The sequence below is a fragment of the Neomonachus schauinslandi genome, chromosome 13, assembly GCF_002201575.2.
Source record: "Neomonachus schauinslandi chromosome 13, ASM220157v2, whole genome shotgun sequence".
NCBI classification, from domain to species: Eukaryota; Metazoa; Chordata; class Mammalia; order Carnivora; family Phocidae; genus Neomonachus; species Neomonachus schauinslandi.
Window position 1 is genome coordinate 84,993,439 of NC_058415.1, and position 20,472 is coordinate 85,013,910.

The 20,472-nt window shown below is 59.0% G+C and overlaps 1 protein-coding gene across 3 annotated transcripts in view; it reads left to right on the top strand.

Moving 5' to 3' along the window:
- Positions 1-15,901, top strand: part of LMX1B (LIM homeobox transcription factor 1 beta) — a 78,747-nt gene extending 62,846 nt beyond the window's left edge. The window contains exons 3-8 of one of the 3 annotated variants that reach the window (XM_021691656.1): positions 10,429-10,661; positions 12,506-12,687; positions 12,844-12,921; positions 13,061-13,143; positions 15,270-15,430; positions 15,744-15,901. In XM_021691656.1, coding sequence (XP_021547331.1) covers positions 10,429-10,661; positions 12,506-12,687; positions 12,844-12,921; positions 13,061-13,143; positions 15,270-15,430; positions 15,744-15,901 — 895 coding nt within the window. Of the gene's footprint in view, positions 1-10,428; positions 10,662-12,505; positions 12,688-12,843; positions 12,922-13,060; positions 13,144-15,269; positions 15,452-15,743 lie in introns of all 3 variants that reach the window. The other 2 variants (XM_021691657.1, XM_021691658.1) reach the window with 2 other exon arrangements.
- Positions 15,902-20,472: the final 4,571 nt, after the last annotated feature.

Here is a 20,472-nt window from a genome sequence, read left to right on the forward strand (position 1 = left end):
TGAGCTGACAGCAAATGCAAAGCCATTCCAAGTAGTGGACAGGGGAGGAGGAGGAGGAGGCTGAGGCAGGAGAGGGCTTCAAGCACAGGGAGGTCCAGGAAACCATGCAGTGAGGCAGGGAGAACGAGCAGGAGCTCTGGAGCCCAACATCCTCGCCGTGATCCCAGCTCTGACTCTGAGCGGTTGTGTTACCCTCTCTGAGAGCCACTTTCCTCCTTTGTGAAAAGGGGGTGGTGGTGCCTACCTGTGAGGGGTCTTATGGGAGAAGGGCCTGTGGGCAAATAAGGCACAGGGCCTGCTCTGTAGGAAACAGTAAATTTTTAGTCATAATAACAGTAGCAATGGCTGCTGGATTTGGCAACCAGGTGCTGGTGATCAGTGAGAGTGGGAGGAGAGAACCTGCGATCAGCTCAGAGGGATCTGATAAGCCAGTGGGAGAAGGTTTCTACTGTGAGTTCAGCATAGGGCCTGGCTCATAGTAGGTGCTCAATGAATGTTAGATGAATGAATGACCAAAAGAATCATCAAATGAATTCATCAGTGAAGGGCAGAAAAAGATGGAAGAGCTTCAGCCCAAGGATTAATAAAGCAATACAGGTAGAGCTTAGCTTGGGGCCTCACCTGGAGCCCACAGACCCTCTGATGGCTGCCCAGGCTAGAAGGCAGGAAGGGGCATGTGGGAGGAGGCTCAGAGGAGCTGATGCTCTGCCTTCCACCTGCCCAGCCCTGCCATATTGTCTCTACCTGATGTCACTAGGCGAGGTCTGATCCCCAGAGAAGCCACAGTACCCCCGATGGAAAACAGCCTCCTGAGGCAGAGGCTGGGCCTTGCCTCTACCCACCGCAGGGGTCATAGCCCCAAAGGGGAGAGGCTAGTTATCAGGTGCCAAGCCATGTGCGCACAGCAACTTAGGAGTGTATATGTGTGAGTGTGTGTGTGAGTGTATCCTAGCAGCTCTCAAACAGTATCTCCAGCCTGGGCCTCTCCCCGAACTCCAGACTCCTATATGCAGCTGCCCCTGGACGCATCCACATGGCTGTTAGAAGGCAAATCACACGTCATGTGTGCAGAATTTCGCCCCCATTCTCCCCTCCTCCACCTGGCTTCCCTCTCCATTTCGTTTAATGGCAACTCCGTCCTGTCCATTGCCCAGGCACCCAAATCACGTGTCCAGCCTTTCTCTGTCATCCTCTGGTGTCCCTGTCCACCTGCAAAACACATCCCAGCTCATACCACTTCTCAGCACCTCCCTGGGTCTGAGCAGACATTATCTTTTGCCTGGATTATTGAGATAACCTCCCAACCCGTCTCCCTGCTCCCACTCCCACCGATACGCAGCTCTGCCTGAGGAACCTGGTTAAGATGTCAGATCAGATGCCCCCTCTGCTCAGAACCCTCCCACAAAGCCAAAGCCCCACAAGATGTGCCCCCTGCTTCTATTTGCACATCCTAGCCCCCCCACCCCATCCCTGCTGCTCACCTGCCTTAGCAACAAAGGCCTCCTTGTCATTTCTCCAACATCCCAGATCCACTCAGCCTCAGGCCCTTTGCACTTGCTGCTCCCTCTGTTGGGGTCCCCCCCCCCCCGCAGAGATTTCAATAAGTCCTCTGACTGTTCTTTCTAAAACCCCTGGCCACCTGCATTGCCCTTCCCCCTCCATTTTTCTTCATCACATTGTCACCAATTGTTACACTCTGTATGCTAGGGATTTAACTTGCCTGTCCCCTCACCCATTAGAATGGAAGCTGGGGGTGAGGGTGAGGGTGGGGTTGGGGTTGGGGGTGGGAGGGACTGTCCATTTGCCTCACTGCTCTATCCCCAGCCTCCAGACAGTAGTAGGCACTCCATAAACGTGTGTGGAGTCACAGGACGTGTGCCTGCCTGGCCAGGCTGGCCCCTGGACGGTACCCGCGGCTCCCGACTGTGCCCATCCCTCTCTGCCCCTGGCCCGTGACCTCCAGCCCTGGCCACGGGCTCCCGACAGCGCCCCGGGCCGGATCAAAGGGCCTCGGAGACGGCGGCCCCGTACAGCTGGGTCTGCGCGCCCGCAGGAAGCTCCGGGGCAGCCCTCGCTGCAGGCCCGGCCCGCGGAGAGGCCCTGCGAGGCCCGCGCTCCGGAGGCCGCCGGTCCGATCGCCCGGCCACGCAGCGCATTCCAACCGCGTGATTGACGCGCGCACCGGGGCCCCCGCCTGCGGCTCCCGCCGCCCGCCTGGCCCGCCGCCGCCGCCGCATCAAAGCAGATGTTTGCAGCTGGTTTGAGTTGGATCCCCATCAACAGGCCCCTTTTTGTCTCAAAATAAAAAACAGCTACGCCCGGAATGATAAGGACGCGGCAGGCACGTGGGGGAGATGTCAACGAGTCGGGGAGGGAGGAGGCCAGGCAGCTCCCACTGCCTGCTCTCACCCCATCAGCTCCTCCAAGTGACAGGCAAACTCTAGCAGGAGCAGCTGGGCCCCCAGGAGTGTCTAGGGTCCTGTCCCCTGGGCCCCTGTGAACTCCAGCTCATCACTCGACCACATCATCACAGAAAGCCCAGCCCTAGACCGTAATATGTTGGCCACCGTTTGGAGCGCTAACAGTGTAGGAGCCCGCCCTAAGTGCTCTGCGACCATGCCATCCTGGGATCCTCGCCACCAGCCTATGAAAGCTAAACATATCACAGTGAACACCTGTAAGGTAGGGATTGCACTCCTTGCCCCAAGGTCAGTTAGTGAGAGGCAGAGCTGGGATGCACTCTTTACATCATTCTTTTTTTTTTTTTTAAGATTTTATTTATTCATTTGAGAGAGAGAGACAAGCAAGGGGAGAGGCAGAGGGAGAAGGAGAAGCAGACTCCCCGCCGAGCAGGGAGCCTGATGTGGGACTCATCCCAGGACCCTGGGATCATGACCTGAGCCAAAGGCAGATGCTTAACCATCTTAGCCCCCCAGGTGCCCCTACACCATTCTTTCTGACTCCAGAACCAGCTTCTTAATTATCTGTCATGTCACCTTTCCCAGGAAGTCCCCAGCTCTCTTCCAGATTGACTGTCATGATTTTCTGTGCCCCCCAAGGTGTAGTCTGTCAAAGCACACGTCATGCTATGCCAGCCCCTATGGGACCAGATTTGGCCCCACTCTGTCCCTCAAGCATCTTGCACGAGCCTGTTTGGGAGTCAGCCTCCATGGGTGTTTGCTGGGTGAGCAGGAGAAGGTAGAGCCAGAGGGATGGAGGGCTGCGGTTCCCTCCCTGTGGAGGGAATGTGTCCAAGGACTGTGGGACTTGGGCCCAGAGAGACCCTAAAGGAAGCCAGGAGCAAATCTGCCTGTTCCCCAGTATGGCCCTGGGCAAGGATCTGACGGAAATCTGTGCCTCAGAGGCACAGCCAGACCCCATGATGTGATCAGGGGCTTCACATCATGAAGTTGGAGGTGAGGAGAGACGGTTCCAGAGCCTGTGTCCCAGCACGATGGTGAGACTCAGACTGGGGACGGAGTGGGTTGTGCACCTGGCAGGATGCCCTCCGTGCCTGGCACTGGGCTAGACCCTCTCACACAGGTGAAAACTCAATGGGTTCTCAGTCACCAGGTGAGGGAAGATCAGCACCCCCTTTTTACAGAAGAGGAAACTGAGGCTCAAGAAAAGGATGTGAGGGGCGCCTGGGTGGCTTGGTTGAGCGTCCAACTCTTGATTTTGGCTCAGGTCATGATCTCAGGGTCCTGGGATCGAGCCCCATGTCGGGCTCTGGGCTCATCGGGGAGTCTGCTTGAGATGCTCTCTCTTCTTCTCCCTGTGCCCTCTCTCTCTCTCTCAAATAAATAAATAAACCTTAAAAAGGGGGGGGAGGGTTGTGAATGACCCAGGGCCACATAGCTGGTGCTGGAGATGTGGAAAGTGCACCTGTAAGCCCAGGGGGCTAACAAAAAGCTCTTGATGAGCAGGAGAAGGGACAGAGGATGGATTGGTTCACCTTGATCCAGGTGTCCAGGCCTGATCCAATCGCCTGTGGCCAGGGGAATCACTGAGTACCAACATGGCCCTCCCACCCCGGGGGCTTTCCCTGTGTACTAGAGATGAGGGTGTAGTTGGAGCCCAGCCCGATAGGAGGTGTGTAAAGAACTTAAGCGAGATACAAGTTAGGAATTGGCCTCCGGGTTGTATCTCCGTGAAGGCGGCCGTGGGCCAAGAGCGGTGAGTTCATTTATCTTGCTACCTGGTGGCCTTCTTAAACTCCTAGAAGCAGAGTGGCCAATGTTCTCTTGTCCTACCTGGCTGCCTATTTCATTTCTCACAGGTTATTCACTCATTCATTGGACACTCACTGGTCACCTCCTCAATGCCAGAACCCAGCGTGGGAGGGGTGTGTGTGAATCAGACCCAGTTTCTGATTTCTAGGTCAGTGAGGGCTTCAGACACACAAATATCTCGGTCTCAGGGAAGGCTTCACGGAGGAGGTTACCCTTGAATTGGGTCTTGAAGGATGAAGTCCAACAAGAAGCAAAAGAAAGGGGGTGAGAAGACAGGCAGGTGGAATTTTAAGTGTTAAGGGGGCAGGAAGGGCTGGCTGTTTTCAGGGAGCAGTGAGAGGCCTAGCGGCTGGAGCAGAGGGTCTGAGACCCGGTGTGTCAGCGCTGGAGTAAGCCCTTGAGTGCCATGATGAAGTCTTTGGGCTTATCCTAAAAGTGGTGGGCACTCTTGGACTGAGGCCCTGGTGAGGGGCTACATGAACTGTAAGATGCAGCCATGGGCTATGGGAATGGCAGTACAGTGAGGAGGGAACAGAGGAGCTTCCACTCAGCAAGGATGGGGAACAGGTGCCAGTAGTCTTGAAAAGATGATGACAGCAATCATGGTGCCTACTTACTAAGCCTGGTGCCCAGCCATTATCCCCATTGAACAGAGGGGGCCACTGAGGCTCAGAGAGAAGGGGCCTGTGTATTGTTCCTGTGCTAGGAAGGGACAGAGCCACGATTCCAAGCCTAGTGCATGCTTATGGACTCAAAAACCCACAGGGAGAGGCAGGAGGGTCCCCAGGATGTTAGGAAGCCAATTTTATTGGAGGTAAAAGAATCAGACATAGAGGGGTGCCTGGGTGGCTCAGTCGGTTAAGCGTCTGCCTTCAGCTCGGGTCATGATCTCAGGGTCCTGGGATCAAGCCCCATATCAGGCTCTCTGCTTGGAGGGGAGTCTGCCTCTCCCTCTCTCTCTGATCCTCCTCCACTTGTGCTCTATCTCTGTCTGTCTCAAATAAATAAGTAAAATCTTAAAAAAAAAAAAAATCAGACGTAAGCATTACCTGTCTGCAGTTGTCAGTGGCTTAAGAGAAATTAATTAATCAGATTTGTAATCCATGTTCAAATGCTCCAGAAAAAATTGGTTTTCAGAGTTTTGTTTATTAGCTTTATGAGTTTAATAAATTGAGCATTAAACAAATAAACCAATAAAAACTCAGAGGAGACAGAGATGTGTTCTCATAGCTGGGGACTCTTCACGGGAAGGACATCCCTAAAAAGGGACTTCCTTCTCCAAAATCACAGATGATCCTGGGGGAGGGAGGATGGGTTTGTGACGGGGAGATGTTCAGTTTGGTTTAAGAAAAACCCACTCAGCTACACCTGCTGGGTGTTGGGCTTATGCTGAGCAATCAGAAATTGGGCATTCAGAGCCTTGAGGGCAGACAGACCTGGGCATGGTACCCCCAGCAAAGGACAGGGGTGATTGGTGGGCAGAGAAATATTTGGATGCACAGAGCAGGGAGAGGGTATATGGTGGTGCTACCATGTGACCTTGAACCTGCCCTCTGCACTTTGGTGTCCTCATCTGTAAAATGGGAATGGAAACAGTGTCTTCCATTTAGGGTTCTTTGAGGACTTAATGAGGTGATGCAGGTGATGATAATTGAGCTCAGTAACATTAGTGAGACAGACACATAGAGAATTGAGCCAGGAGTGCTTTGTCTAGCTCAGGCCAGACAGAAGCTAGAAGGACCCAGAATCCAGGGTGGTCGTGAGGGGGACGCTTGGTTGGGATCTGTAAACCTGGTGTCACTCCTGTGCCCAAGAGTGACGGAGACCCCAGTGAGGGTGACCTAGAAGGGCAATAAGAGAAGAGAAAGGCAGCTCCGTGGGGTGCCTTCTCCATGCCCGGCACAGTGCCAAGGGCTTTGCATGCAGAAGGCCCTTCCAACAACCCTGTAGGGAGATACCACCAGTCCCATTTCACAGATGAAGAAACAGGCTCAGAGAGGTTAAATGGCTTGACCAAAGTCACACAGGGACAAAGTTATGGACTCAGGATGGAACCCTGGGCTGCCAGTTCCAGCATCCCCTACACACTGCTCTCCTGCAGGTGGCACTGCCTTCCCGGGGCAGGTGGTGGGTGCTCCCGCCAGACCAGGCTGGGGGTGGGTACCCACCTGCCCTACGTCACAGGTGGAATAGGCTGTATTGTTTGGTTCAACGTTCATTGCACAAACATTTGCCGCTCACCTTCGTGTGTCTGGGACCTTGTGCTCAGCTTCGAAGATAGAGGTGGAAGATAGAGGAAGAAGAGGGAAAAGTGGACCTGGAAACAGGGAAAGTGGATTCCTTCGGGTAAATACCATAATGGAGAGGAGATGTGAGGATGGGGAACTCAGCGAGGAAGACATCTGAGACTGGAGAGGAGAAGGGGGGGCTTCCTGGAGGAAGGGATATCCAAGCTGAATCCTTCAGAATAAGCAGGTGTTTGGCTGTCAGAGGTTGAGGGTGGGAGGAATGGTATTCTAGACACAAGGGAGGAAAGGCTTGGCGGTTTACATGGAGATGGGGGGGAGGTTGCTGGCAAGCCTGTATGCCTGTGGTGTGGTCATGAAGCTGCCCTCTGGATCTGGAGCTCTTGCAGGAGCTGGACCATGGGATTGGCACCGAGAGGTGCCAGGCAGCTGGAGGGGAAGCCACAGGGGGCTTCCCACCCCACCATCCCTCGACCCCAAGTGTGGGAAGCAGAAACACATCCATCTGGAACCCCCAGCACAATTCTGGGGAGTGGGGACTACTGTCCCCATCTTACAGATGAGGACACAGACTCAGACTTGCCCAAGGTCACAGAGCCAGTGAGTGGCTGAGTCAGGATTGAGATCATGACCTGGGCTCCAAATCCAGTGCCTTGGATGCTGGCAGGGCCTTTTGCATCAGGCTCCAGGGCCCCTGCGGGGCAGGAAGGCTCGGAGCTCCCCAGCCTGAGCAACTTTGTCTCTGGTCAGTATTTGCAGCTTCCGTGCAGCATTCCTGGAGAGGCCCACTCCTGGCCTCAAAAGGCCTGCCCAGCTCACTGACCTCTCCCTCTGTGCTCACTGCTTTACACTGACAACTCGCTGCCTCTTCACATGGAGAAGCAGGCAGTGTTATTGAGCCCATTATACAGATAAGTAAGCTGAGGCTCAGAGAGAGGAAATTACTTGTCCAGTCACTAGCCAGGGAGTGGTGGAACCAGGCATTGAACTCAAGCCCATCCAGTCCCAGTGCCACTCCCCGTGGCTGGGCCTGCTTCTCAGTGGCCGGTTCCACAAGCCCTTCTCGATGGGAGGGGTTGAGGGAGGGAGAGGGGCTGGCAGAGAGGAGGGGACCCCGCTGGCGCCCCCAAGCCCCTCCCACACGTGCGCTCGTTGCGCTCACCCCGGCTCCATAGACAAAGGCAGCCCCGTAATTGGGAGTGAGTATTTCATGCATCCCCCCCGATGTTTTATTGGGTAGAGAGATGCTTGGAGACTAAGCGGATGGCACATTCCGTTTATAAAGTGTGTGCAGTTTGTTTTATATCCCGAGTTTTTGCAATCTAGATAATAGATGACGCCCCAAGTGGCTGGCACTGCCTCCGTAATGGCGGCACCGAGCCTTTGGAGAAGTATTAATAATAGATTGTGTTGATGAGTTTGGAGAAAGTAGCAATCGACCCCCTGCTGCCAAGGCATTAGCACGGCTGTTCCGAATGCAGCGTGCATGGTGGCGGGCGCCTGCAAATGCGGGTCACCCCTCCTGCTGCCCCCCTCCCCTACCTAAGAGAGCCTCCTCTCCAGGAGCCGCCCCGAGGTGCGCTGACCGCGGCCTGGGCCCCTGGCCCCGCCAGGCTACAACAGAGATCAGCCAGTGCCTGCTTGTGCATGGGCCACTGAGGCCGGGCTGCAGACCTTAGCGTGGCACCTAGATCAGGAGGTAGGAGTGTGGGGAGGGGACAAAGGGGTGGGGGGTGGGGGGGGTGGCGGGTAGAGAAGGCAGAAGCATCCTCCGTGTCGGAGCATCAAGTTCTGGAAACCTGGCTCCTTCCCCAGCCCCTTGGCAGAGCTGGACAGCCAGCCAGATTCCTAGGGGCCTCTGCCAAAGGCTGCCGTGGACAGTTGGGTAGGTTGTACCTCGAACAAAGTTATCCAGCCCAAGGGCCAAATCGGAGCTGAAATCCAGCTCATGTTACCCTTGCAAAGCCATGCACTATTTGGGCAATAGCGGGGTCCAGCCGACAGCCGGCCTGAGCCTCAGCCCACCCCAAGCCTTCACTCACCTGCTTTGCAAACACTCACCAAGGTCTTTTTGGGGATCAGGTAGAGTCAGGCCCTGCTTTGTGGAACCCCTGCAGAATTGGAAGCTGACAGGGGCATGTGCTGTCACTGATGTGATGCTTATGTACCAAGGTACAGGCTCAGTATCATCGAATCCTGACAACAGCCCTTTGGGGAAGGTCCTGTTGACATCCCCATTTCACAGTAGAGGAGACTGTGGGCATACAGGAGGCCACTTCCCCCTGACTGGGGCGACAAAGAAGGCTTCCCAGAGGAGGTGGCATTAGAGTTGGGCACTGCAGGATGAGTAGGAGCCTGCTCGTTAGATAGAGGCGGGTGGCAGGGGTTGCTGGGGATGCCCCCAATTTGAGCGCCCCGGCTGGTGCCAGGGCAGCAGGCAGAGCTCAGATCGGCCCCGTCCACCGCGCCCCACTAGCTCGTCGTGGGCGGTGCTGATGGCAGCCCCGGGAAGGGAGGCAGGCCGAGTGCCTTGCATTTATGGCCATTTCTGTTCCCGAACCGATTAGTAGAGAATTGCAGCTGTAATCTGTGCCTGTGATGGCGGGCCATAAAGAGGGATGGGATGCGCACAGCGCTCCCAAGGTGGCACCCGCAGACGTGGCCCAGGGACGTGGGGAATGAAAAATGGTTTTAATTCCCTCCCAGCAGCAATAATTTGATTCTTCATAAATTTTTCCATCAAAGTGTTGTTGAGGCTGAGTTCCCACAGAGCAGGGCACGTGACTGGGAGGGGGGAGCCAGGAGGAGCGGTCAGTAGGTGAGGGCAGAGGAGGGGCCACGGTGCTCAGACCCGTCTGCACACAGGCTCGCTGGAGGCGGGGAGACCCCCGCCAGGCTTTGTCTCCAGAGATGGAAGATGGACCCGGTTTGTCGTGCAGGGGGCTGGAGCAGGCCCACGCTCCCGAGTCGGCCCAATCACTTACTACCACGTGACCCCGAGCAAGTGACTTCGCCTCTCGGCACCTCAGTTTCCTTATCTCTAAGATGGGGTTAACGTTCATCCCTGTCTCATCGGGTCATTGCAAGGATTAAATGCACTTCTGCCTGCAGAGTGCTTAGAGCCGTGCCTGGCTCGCTGTCCATGCTCAGTAAATGTCTGCGCCTGGTAAAGATACTTAAGCCGAAATGAGGGATAAGTAGGGGTTAGCCCAGCCACGGGGCAGAAAAAGAACATGCTGAAGGGCCAGTGGGAAGGTGCTCTGGAGAAACCACAGGCTGTTCCATCGGGCCACAGCCTTCAGGAGCAAAGACAGTAAGGGTGTGAAGAGCCTTGAGGCACCAGGGAGTCATGGAAGAGTCTGGAGCAGGGGAGCAGTGTGAGCAGAGGTGTGTTTTAGACAGCTTCCTCTGGCTCTCATCCTGGAGGGTGAACTGAAGGGTTAGAGGGGCCAGGAGCCCAGGAAGGGGACTGGGGCAGGCGATCAGGCAGGAGAGGAGCAGCCCAGCCTGGGTGGTGGGCTGGACAGGGCTCAGGATTGCTTGGGTGGGTGGGGGGGGAGCAGAGAGGAGGTGGAGCAGGTCCTGGAGTGAGGGGAGATGGGACCAGGGGGTCGCCTGCCCTTCTCAGCCCCAGAACCCACCTGGCTTTGGGGGAAGGTTGAGGCTGACCTTGTGTTCTGCCCTCTAGTGGCCACGGTGTCTCTGAGCAGGAAGGGCCCTGAGCTGCTACACCCAGGAGAGGGCACCTCTGGGCAGGATGCCCAGCACCCACTCTTGGGCCACCAGGGCCCTGGGGCACCAGAAGAGTAGGGCCAGGGACCCTCCCACAGTCTGGCTCTGCGCCCAGGGTGGGCCTCTCCTACCTGGGGCGGAAGGTCAGGGTGGCAGGAGGGAGAGGCCCTTGGTGGACCCCCGAGCCGAGCCAATGCGCCCACCCTGTGCACCTGCAGGCTCTTCGCAGCCAAGTGCAGCGGCTGCATGGAGAAGATCGCCCCCACGGAGTTCGTGATGCGGGCGCTGGAATGTGTGTACCACCTGGGCTGCTTCTGCTGCTGCGTGTGTGAGCGGCAGCTACGCAAGGGCGACGAGTTTGTGCTCAAGGAGGGCCAGCTGCTGTGCAAGGGCGACTACGAGAAGGAGAAGGACCTGCTCAGCTCCGTGAGTCCCGACGAGTCCGACTCTGGTGAGCCATGACTGGAGCTGGGGGGCAGCTGGGGGGCGGGGAGGGGGCCCTGCCGGAGAAGCCCAATCCTGACCCCAGGACCTGAGCTACGTCCAGACATCCGACGCCCATGGCCCTGATGTGTTCACACGCACGTGTGCAGGTGCACATGGACACCGATGTGTGTGCACGCCCCCAGGCACACAAATGCTCGTGCGGACGCTACCACTGAGCACGCACGCTCACGCACCAGTGTACGTGCATGGGACCACAGATGTACACGCACGAGCACGCACGATGGGTGTGTGGGTACCCATGCCCAGCAGCACACATGCACAGACACAGGTACATCTGTAGACATGTGCTGAGATGCCCACGCACGCACGAACCCACACCCAGGAACACACCCGTGCGCGTACACTTAAACACACATGCCTGTGCACACATGACCCAGCTCACACATCACACGTGCACTGAGCAGCTATGCACGTGGCCACACACGTTTATCCACATGCTCACATGCACTGCAGTTTAGACACATGTGCACACACACGTCCCTCACCCTCCCTTCGCCTTGCCGTGGCCCCCTTTGGGGCACGGCCCCCCAGCTGTCTCTGCCTGCCCCAGGTCTGCAGGCTGCTGGTGGCCAAGAGGCAAGGCTCTGACGCATTCTTCAGCAGCCTGAGCTCTTCCGTTTCCCGGCTGGGTGGGGGGGACTGGAGCCTTCTGTGGTGGAGGCAAAGACCCCCTTTTCCAGGATGAAGGCACCTCTCTACTCTGCTCCAGCCGCCAAAAGGACTGTGCCAGCGTAGAGCCCTCCTGGCAGAAGGGCGGGTACAGCTAGGAATGAGTCTTAGAAGGGAAAAGCCAGGGAGAAGGCCGGGGCCCTGTCATTCCCAGATAGTGGGGAAGGACTGGAGCAGAGGGCTTGGAGAGGAGATGCGCTGGTCTTCTGAGCCCTTTGGGGTAACCTAGAGCCCGCAGTCACAGGGCCTGCCCATCTGGAAGAGCTTTGTCACTGTCGGGGCCCTGGGAGGAAGCAGTGAGCTCCCCATCTGTCTGTCCCTCTGTCCGCCCACGGGCCAGGGCACCGTGGTGGCTGCCTGGACTCATATGGCAGGGCAGACACTGGCCAGGTGCCACTGGCCCATTCATAGCAGGGGGCGGGGGTCTTGGAGGGAGGAGACCCACCCCCGGGGCTCTGAGGAAGATGGGCCTGGGGAAAGGAGACCAGTTCAGACTTGGGGGCAGCGGGAGGTGCACGGTGTCTGCCTGGGGCTGGCATCTCTGAGACCCACAATTCTGGGGCGTGAAAGTGGCCGTGTGGGCATGGTGGGCGTGGGTGTGTCTGCGGGGGAGTACACGTGCTTCTGCGTCATGTGTGTGCACTCGCGCGCGTGTGTGTGTTCAGGTGTGTGCTTGCCTGTATGTCCCCACCTGTGAGCATGCAGCTGTGTGTGTGTGTGAATATGTGTGTGAGCTGCGTGTGCCCAGTCCCATGCGGGCCCATGTGCAGTGCGCATGTGCATGTGTCAGTGGTTGAGTGTGTAACTCTGTGTGTGGCGTGCGTGCCGTCGTCACGTATGATGGGTATGAGGATGTCTCAGGGTATGTCTTTGCCTGACAGTTCTTAGTCCCTGGAAGCTTCCAAGAAAGAAGGCTCCCTGGAGTCTCCTCGCTGGGTCGTGGGACCCACTGGCACTGGGCTGGCACAGTGGGAACCAGTTTTCTCCAAGGCTGACATGCTGCCCTGGGGTCTCCAGAGTGCCGGGGGGGGCTGGTGTTTGGCAGGAGGTGATGGGATCCCGCCAGGCAACAGATGGCCTCAGGGTACAAGACTGATGGGCTGGGTGTGTCCCCCACAGTGAAGAGCGAGGACGAGGACGGGGACATGAAGCCGGCCAAGGGACAGGGCAGCCAGAGTAAAGGCAGTGGGGACGACGGGAAGGATCCCCGGAGGCCCAAGCGACCCCGGACCATCCTCACTACGCAGCAACGAAGAGCCTTCAAGGCCTCCTTTGAGGTGTCCTCCAAGCCCTGCCGCAAGGTGAGGGGCCACGGGGCTGGGGCGGGGCTGACACCCCACACCCGCCGCCTTCCCAGACAATGCCCCCCCACCCCTGCTGGGCCCCCAAACCCCCCCCCCCCTGCCCCCCCCCCCCCCCCCCGCCCCCGGCCTGATCCGTGTCCCTCCACCGGGCAGGTCCGAGAGACGCTGGCGGCAGAGACGGGCCTCAGCGTGCGTGTGGTCCAGGTCTGGTTTCAGAACCAAAGAGCCAAGGTGAGAGGCCACCCGTCACCCCCGCTGGACAGGGCTGGGGGGGGTGGGTGTGTGCAGGCAGAAGACAGGGTCCTGCTGGAGGGGCCGGGGCCGACCGGGGCAGGGAGGTGGGGACTGGCACGACCTGTGTCCCCTGCAGATGAAGAAGTTGGCGCGGCGGCACCAGCAGCAGCAGGAGCAGCAGAACTCGCAGCGGCTGGGCCAAGGTGAGCCGGGACCAGGGCGGCAGGGCCCAGGCTCAGCCTCTGGAAACAACACCCCCGCACCCCCGAACCCCGAACCCCTTCCACCAGGGCCGTCAGGGCTCTGGGAGCTGCCGCAATGGAACCTGCCGGGATGGAGAGAGGCGGCGGGGACCACGGGCGGGGCCCGGGAGGAGAGATGGCGGCGTGGGCTGCCCAGAGGGGTGGCAGAATTTTCGCCCCTGGGGCGCCTGGCTGGCTCAGTCAGCGGAGCATGCGACTCTTGATCTCAGCGTCAGGAGTTCAAGCCCCGCGTTTGGCATAGAGCTTACTTAGAAAACAAAAACAAAAGCACCTGCAACCGTCTTCCACCCTCAGGGTGTGTTAGGCACGGTTGTCACCACTGGCCATGCTCTGCCTCGGAATGCCCACCTATTCCGGAGGGGAAGGGCATTGTCACAGCCCATTTCACAGCCAAGGAGGCTGAGACTCAGACCAGAGGACTTACTGGGATCCCTCAGCTAGTAAGGGGCAAAGCTGGCCTCGGCCCCACGTGTGGCGCCCCAAGCCTGTGGTTTTAACATGACCATACACACACCCCACTGCCCATGATAGAATTCGGCAGAAATCTCCAGAGAGTCTCTGCAGGGTGTTGCGGAGTTCAGGGTGGGCTCCTGCTGCGTGGTAAGGAGACAGTTTGAGGGGCGGCAGCCAGGCCCCCGAACACTGGGCTTTGCCAAAATCCTGTTAGCACTTCTTGGGCCGGGGTTAGGGGGAGGCTGGCTTCCCAAGTCCCGTGGGGACATTGAGCCTTAAAGGGAGGGCACAGGGAGCTTCTTGGGACTGCCCAAGAGGAGTGGGGGCCCCAGGGCTGCCTGTTCCCAGGTGAGACAGGGGCTCCGGGGCAGGTGGAGGGCACTGATGGGCAGCCCCTTCTACTCAGGTCTCAGGGCCAGGCCCGTGTGCCTGGCTGCACCTGAGCCTTGGAGCCCAGTTCTTTTCTCTGCCCCTGCTGTCCCCTTCTCCTAAGACAGCCTGGCCTCCTGTCTCTGGTCTCCCAGCTACCTCCCATGTTCCCAGCTGCCTCTGAGAATGTTCCACAGTCCCCCTTGAGCTCATCACAGCCCTTACAGCACTCCACACACCAGCCCCTGCTACCACGTTCACACAACACCCTCTGCTCCTCCCCACTCCATCTCAGCAAATGGCACCCTCCCCCCCCCAGTGCCCACACCAGGAACCTGGGAGTCACCTCTGACCCTTCCTGTCCTCCATTCACTGTATCTGCTCAGTTGCCGAGTAGGGCAGTGGTTGCTGCTCCTGTGTCCTGCATGCCCCTCCCAGGAGTTGTCATTCCCACACCCACCTTCATAGGGACCCCAGCCCCTTCCTCAATTTCCTCAGTGGTCCCTGCCTTCAGCCTCCACCCTGCCAACCTCTCTCCACAGCCTCTCCCTGGCTAAGACCCTCTGGAGACTTCCTACAGCCTCAGGGAGAACCACACTGAGCTCAGGCCCCCCAGAGGACCATCTTCCTCCCCACCCCTGGCCATCTCTCATCCTCACACTATAGCCCCATGCACGGGGCTCCCTGCTCCCACTGGCTAGTTTCTCCCCTCTCTGCCTTTGCTGCCTGCGGCAGGGCATGCCTGCCCCCTGACATGGTTGAACCCCTGCTGATTCTTTAAGTGACATGGAGTCAGGGGGTCCCTTCCTCCAGGAAGCCTTCCCTGAGCCTCTTTGGCCTGGGCCCCACCTTGATGCTCCCAGACGCAGGGAGCTCATTGCACCCACATGTTGAATCATTACTGCCCGCTTAGTGTCTGTGTCCCCCAGGCAGTGAACTTCTGGAGGGCAGGGCCACTGGAGGAAGGGAGGAGGTGGGGAGGGGAGGTCTCTGGCTTTCGATAAACTGATTCCTGAGGAGGAGCTGGAGGGTGTGTCTGGGGAGAGGGGCCAGGGGTCAGATACCTGGGTTCAGTGGCCCTGAATCACGGTACGCAACCTGGGGAAGTCCAGAGGAGGTCAGAGTCAGGGGGACTGCAGCGGGCCCCGGGGCCTAGGGCGTCACGTGGGAGATCAGTGGGAACTCCTGAGGTACGTCTGGGAGGGCTCCCCGGGGGCAGGGTGGGCTCCAGGACAGGGTGGACAGGGCCGGTCAGTGAAGGTGTGCTCTGTCCCCAGAGGTCCTGTCGAGTCGCATGGAGGGCATGATGGCCTCCTACACGCCGCTGGCCCCACCGCAACAGCAGATCGTGGCCATGGAGCAGAGTCCCTACGGCAGCAGCGACCCCTTCCAGCAGGGCCTCACGCCGCCCCAAATGCCAGGTGACCACATGAACCCGTATGGTAAGCCGCCCCGCCCCCTGCGCACCCCAGCACCGCCCCCGCCCGCTGCCTGACCCGGCAGGCCTGGGGCCAGGACGGCCACATCCCGCCCCAGGGCCCAGGCAGGCCCCGCCCACACAGCCCTGCTGCCGCCCGACGAGGCCCCGCCCGCCGCGCTCAGCAGCTCTGGCCCCCGCTGCCGCCGCAGGTCATCCCGTCCCTCCTCACCTCTGGCCACACAGCCCGAAGGGCTGACAGCCCCGCCCCCGGAGCTCCCGCCCGCCCTGGCTCCTGACACCCCCTCTGCCCTCAGGGAACGACTCCATCTTCCACGACATCGACAGCGATACCTCCTTAACCAGCCTCAGTGACTGCTTCCTGGGCTCCTCAGATGTGGGCACCCTGCAGGCCCGTGTGGGGAACCCCATCGACCGGCTCTACTCCATGCAGAGTTCCTACTTCGCCTCCTGAGAGCCAGCCGGCCGCATGGACGCTTGCGCCAGGGTCCTGGGGTGGGCCTGCGGCCGTCGCGGCCACCCCACCGCCGGCACAGACTACACACAGCCATACGGTGCCCTTGTCCTGGGCCAGCCGGGCAGGCAGATGGGCGCAGCCTGGGCAGGGCCGCGTCCTGCCCACAGAGACCGTGTCACCCCAGGGACCCAGAGTCTCGGAAAGCCACTCGCCTCCCAGCCCCACCTCGGCCTCCATCGCCTCCTTCTCCCTACCCATCTCTTTTTTGGGAAGCTTAAATTCTCTCTATTTTTTTAAACGTCCTCTCTGTGTCCAGCCAACCTCCAGGGGCCAGGCCTAGGCCCAGGCAGGCCCCCCTCCACCCCCACCCCCGGCATGCCCCAAGGCGATGATGTTGTGTGCCGTGCCTGTTACCTTTGAGGAGCTGGTGCCCAGCTTCCCCATCTCCGCCAGCCTGGGTTCACCCGTCCCAGTCCGAACCTGGAACAGAAGTGGGGAAGAGTCCAGCAGGTGTGCCAAGCCCACCTCGGCTCTGCCCTGAGGGGGAGTCCCTGGGGGGGGCAGACTGAGCCTCACTTGCAAACGCACGCACACTCCAAGGCACACCCATGTGGATAAGCACACAGGTACACAGACAAGCTAAAGAGACACAGAGGCGCTCTGTGGGCCAGCCCTGCCACGTCAGGAAGGGGAAAGAGGCCAGAGCGGGCCAGGGACCCCCTCTTCTTACAGCAATAGGGGAGAAGGAAGGAGGGGAGGGGAGGGAGGGGAGAGTTTGGGGCTTGAAACACATGGACCCAGATGTATCCTAGCCTCAGCCTAAACGGGCCTGCTTGAGCAGGCAGGGCAGAGACAGAGCCCCCAGAACCAGGTAGGACAAATGGCAGAACCTCCAGGGGGAAAGGGACCTTCCCAAGTCACCCATGTGGCACATCATCTGAAGTTTGGCCCCCTCTGCCTCGCACACCTCCAGCGGCGAGGAGCCCGTTGCTTCATCGGGCCCCAGGTCAGCTGCCGTTCTCTGCTGATTTTGCCTCTGCCTCTTTGAGCCCCGAGTCTTCACTTCTCAAAGCCAGGCTCTTGCAGTTTCTCTAGCTCTTTCTCTTAAAACTGTACCCTCAGCTGGGCTCCAGCTTTCCCTCCAAAGATGGAACAGATATAACCCAATCTCCCCACTGACATCAGCCAGCCACCTCCCCCGCTTTAGGCACCCTGCCTCTGTTAATGTGGCCCAAATGCAGTGAACAGTTGAGGCCACATGACCTGGAAACTCACCCTGCCCTTCTGTAACTGAATCCCCTGACCCTCACACACGTGACGGCTAAGCCACATCTCTCTTCTGTGTGTTTGTGGCAGAGGGGACATTTATTGTTTAGATCCAGTGAAGGACCTTGACTTTTTTACTTGCTACATTTCTTCTTATCTGATTCAGTCAGGCCTGTGGAGTTTCTCTGCACCCGCAGCTCTGTGACCACGGCTTGCTGTCCCTGCGATGTCAGGAGACAGCCCTGTGTTTCTCACCCGAGGCACGGGAACCGTTTGGGCCTGTCCCGGTCTGGTGTTGGCCCATGAACCAGTCCTCCTTGGATGACGCATTCCAGTGCACTTCAGCCCCATTCTGTCAGCTGCCCTGCTGGAAGCCAGATAGGCTTGCGTCAACCCCCACCCTGGATCCACTCAGCTCTCACTCTGTCAAAAGAGGAAGTGAGGTCAGGCTGATGGGCCCTGTTCTCAGTGACCCCTCACTGGGCTCTGGTGGCCACTGTATCCTCAGCCAGGTGCTCAGAGCCCTGCCTTTAATTCTGACACCAAGCCCTAGGCCGCCACCCTGAGATCTGCCCGGTCCAGCCCTTGAGTGAACAGGGCAATGGGTGTCTGTCTCTCTCTGCCTTGGGGCCCCTCCGCCTGGCTCTCTCTGGGATCCTCACAGTTCGCCAGCCTGCTGCGTGTGTTTGCTCCTCCTTCCAGTGGGGAGACCTCCGCTGCTCCAGAGCGTCCTGTGCTCTTCACCAGAGCTGTCAGCGGGGCGATGCAGCTCAGCAGCACCCCCCTCCACCCCCGGACAGAGCAGCCAGCCTGGCCCTTCCTCCTTGTGCCACACAAACTCCCACAGGGATCTTGGCTGCTGCTTCGGTTTTCTGCAACCTCAGCCCCCCTGGGCTCGGTCCCAGCTCTTGTCCTGGGCCACCAGTGGTCCCTTAGGCAGCCGTGCTGGTTTTTGAGAGATGCTCCCCTTCCTCTTCTTGGCTCACATGGTCCAAATCATGCTGGGGCCACTTGGGGCGGGCCCAGGGGCAGACCCCCCCAACCTCCAGGAGCCCTGGTCCTTCTCCCCCAGACTCTTTCAGTTGGAAGGAAGCTCAGAAGTAGGCATCTGGTACACTCCCTTTATCCCAGCCTGGAAAGCCCGGGCTGGGACAGGGGAGGGAGCAGGGATGCCATGCCAGGCCCTCATCCTCTTGGTTTGGTGAATGGCCTCTAGGTCAGGAGGGGGTGGGGGGGCATGATTGTCTTAGGAAACTCTTGCCAGCCCCTGGGGGGCACCTCTTCCCACTTGGGGGCCTCACAACCTCCCAAGTCCAGCCCAGGCTCTGTCCCCACTGGGCCCTGCTCCTTGCCAGCAGCTGGTTCAGAGACACCTGCAATCATGCCCCACAGATGGTCAAAGCCAGAGAAACTTCAGAGAGCTCCGTGGGCCAGAGACACCCCATCAGCCGTGGTTAGGTGATTGCTGTATGCTGTGGCTCACTGCCCTCAGTTCCCTCAGGCTCCCCCAGACCCTGATGTCCACCCTGCCCAGCCCTGGACTGGGTGTGGAGACAGATGAACAAGATGTGGGGCCCACCCTTGAGGGGCTTTCTTCTAGAAGGAGAGGCATTCACACTCCGACCCAGCTCTGTCCAAATGTCAGCGGGGACGCATTTCTCAGATGAGGAACTCGAGGCTCAGAGAAAGGAGGCAAGAAGCACGCAAAGGCAAGCAGGCTCGCTGGGGTCTAGGGTGAGCTGAGATAAGCGGGCTCTTCCCACTTCATGTGGGAAGAAGTGCCGCCTTGACTTGGGCGTGCAGTGAGTAGCCAGGAGCACCCCACCTGGACCATCAGATCATCATCCGTGGTGGCTGGGATGGGAAGCCCAGGGAAGAGGGAGGTAAAGGTCTTGTCCAGAGGAAGAGGCAGAAAGTGTGAGGTGGGCAGAGGGAGTGTTAGAGAAAAACCGACTTCCGTTTCCCTGCTGGGGAAGGTGAGGCTCAGAGAGAGGAAGGAATCTGCCTCAGGTAACACAGCAAATGAGGCAGAAGAGGGACAAGAAGGTGGGGTCCTGCCCCCAGCCAGAGCCTCATCTGCCTGCTCCATGGAGCCTCCTGGGGGGCCACACAGACAAAGGGACCCTATGGTTCCAAAGGTCCGACCGTAGGGCAGGCAGAGCCTGTAGGGGAAGGGGTCCTACAAGGCGGGCTGTGCATGTTGGGAGGCTTCCCAGGAAGGGGAGGAGAGGAGTCCACTGCTTCTGGGCGAACAGGGCCCAAGCAAGGTCAGACCCCCCGTCGCAGGGCTGCGGGGGGCCTCTTCTCCTCCAGGGGGCTCAGCTGCCCCCTAGCACCTAGGCTGCCTCACCCACCCCTGTGGAGCCAGCGCCCAGGGAGCCTGGGCGGGGGAGGGCCGAGCCGGCTGACCCCTGCTTGGCCTGAGCTCGGGGCACCACCTGGGGTGAGGACCTCACCTCCGATCTGGGAGAACCTGCAGCTCTGGGGCTCACTCCGCCCTGCTGGGGAGAGGGTCCACACTCACACGCACGCACACAAGACACACACTCACACCCGGACGCACACGGAGGCTCACATACCTACCCACATTCCCGGGCACACGAGGCCTGAGGGCTGGGGGAGCAGGAAAGACCCTCCAACATTTGGCCCTTGGAAGATGCAGTTTGCAATGAGCCTGTCTGCTGGTGCCCCCACCCCACCGAGGGCCCCACGGGAGCCCAGCCCAGCTGGGCGTGGGGACCGGCCATCGGCCATTCCTCTGTTTTCCTTGTACAGACTCTCACTGCCCACCCGCCATCCCCAGACACATTTTATTTAATAACTTGTCATTGTTAAATTATTTATTAGCGTTTACCACATCACCACCCCCACCCTGCCCTCCACGCTCACCTTCTGCCTCTTCCCACAAAAGCAGAAAATGGAAACACCAACAAAAGATGAGACATCAGTATATTTGTAAATAAACCAACCTGTACACTCCTGTGCCGCCTCTCCTTGGGGGGAGGGAGGGGCCTGGCCCGAGCCAGTCCTGTGCGAGGCGTGGGGGAACTCCTCCATGGGCACCAGGGACAGCAGGTCAAGAAGGAGGGAGGGCTCGGGGTCCCTGTTCTTGCCCCAACCCATTTCTTGTTGCATCCCATAATCTTCACCCTCCCATCCTTGGCCCATCCCAACCCCGAACCACCTCCATGCTTAAATGCATCCATCCCAACACATTCATTCATTCAACCAACCAACATGATGAGACCTTTAAGTGCCAGCTACTGGACTGAGAACCAGGGCTCAGTGGTCTGTGCCTCGAG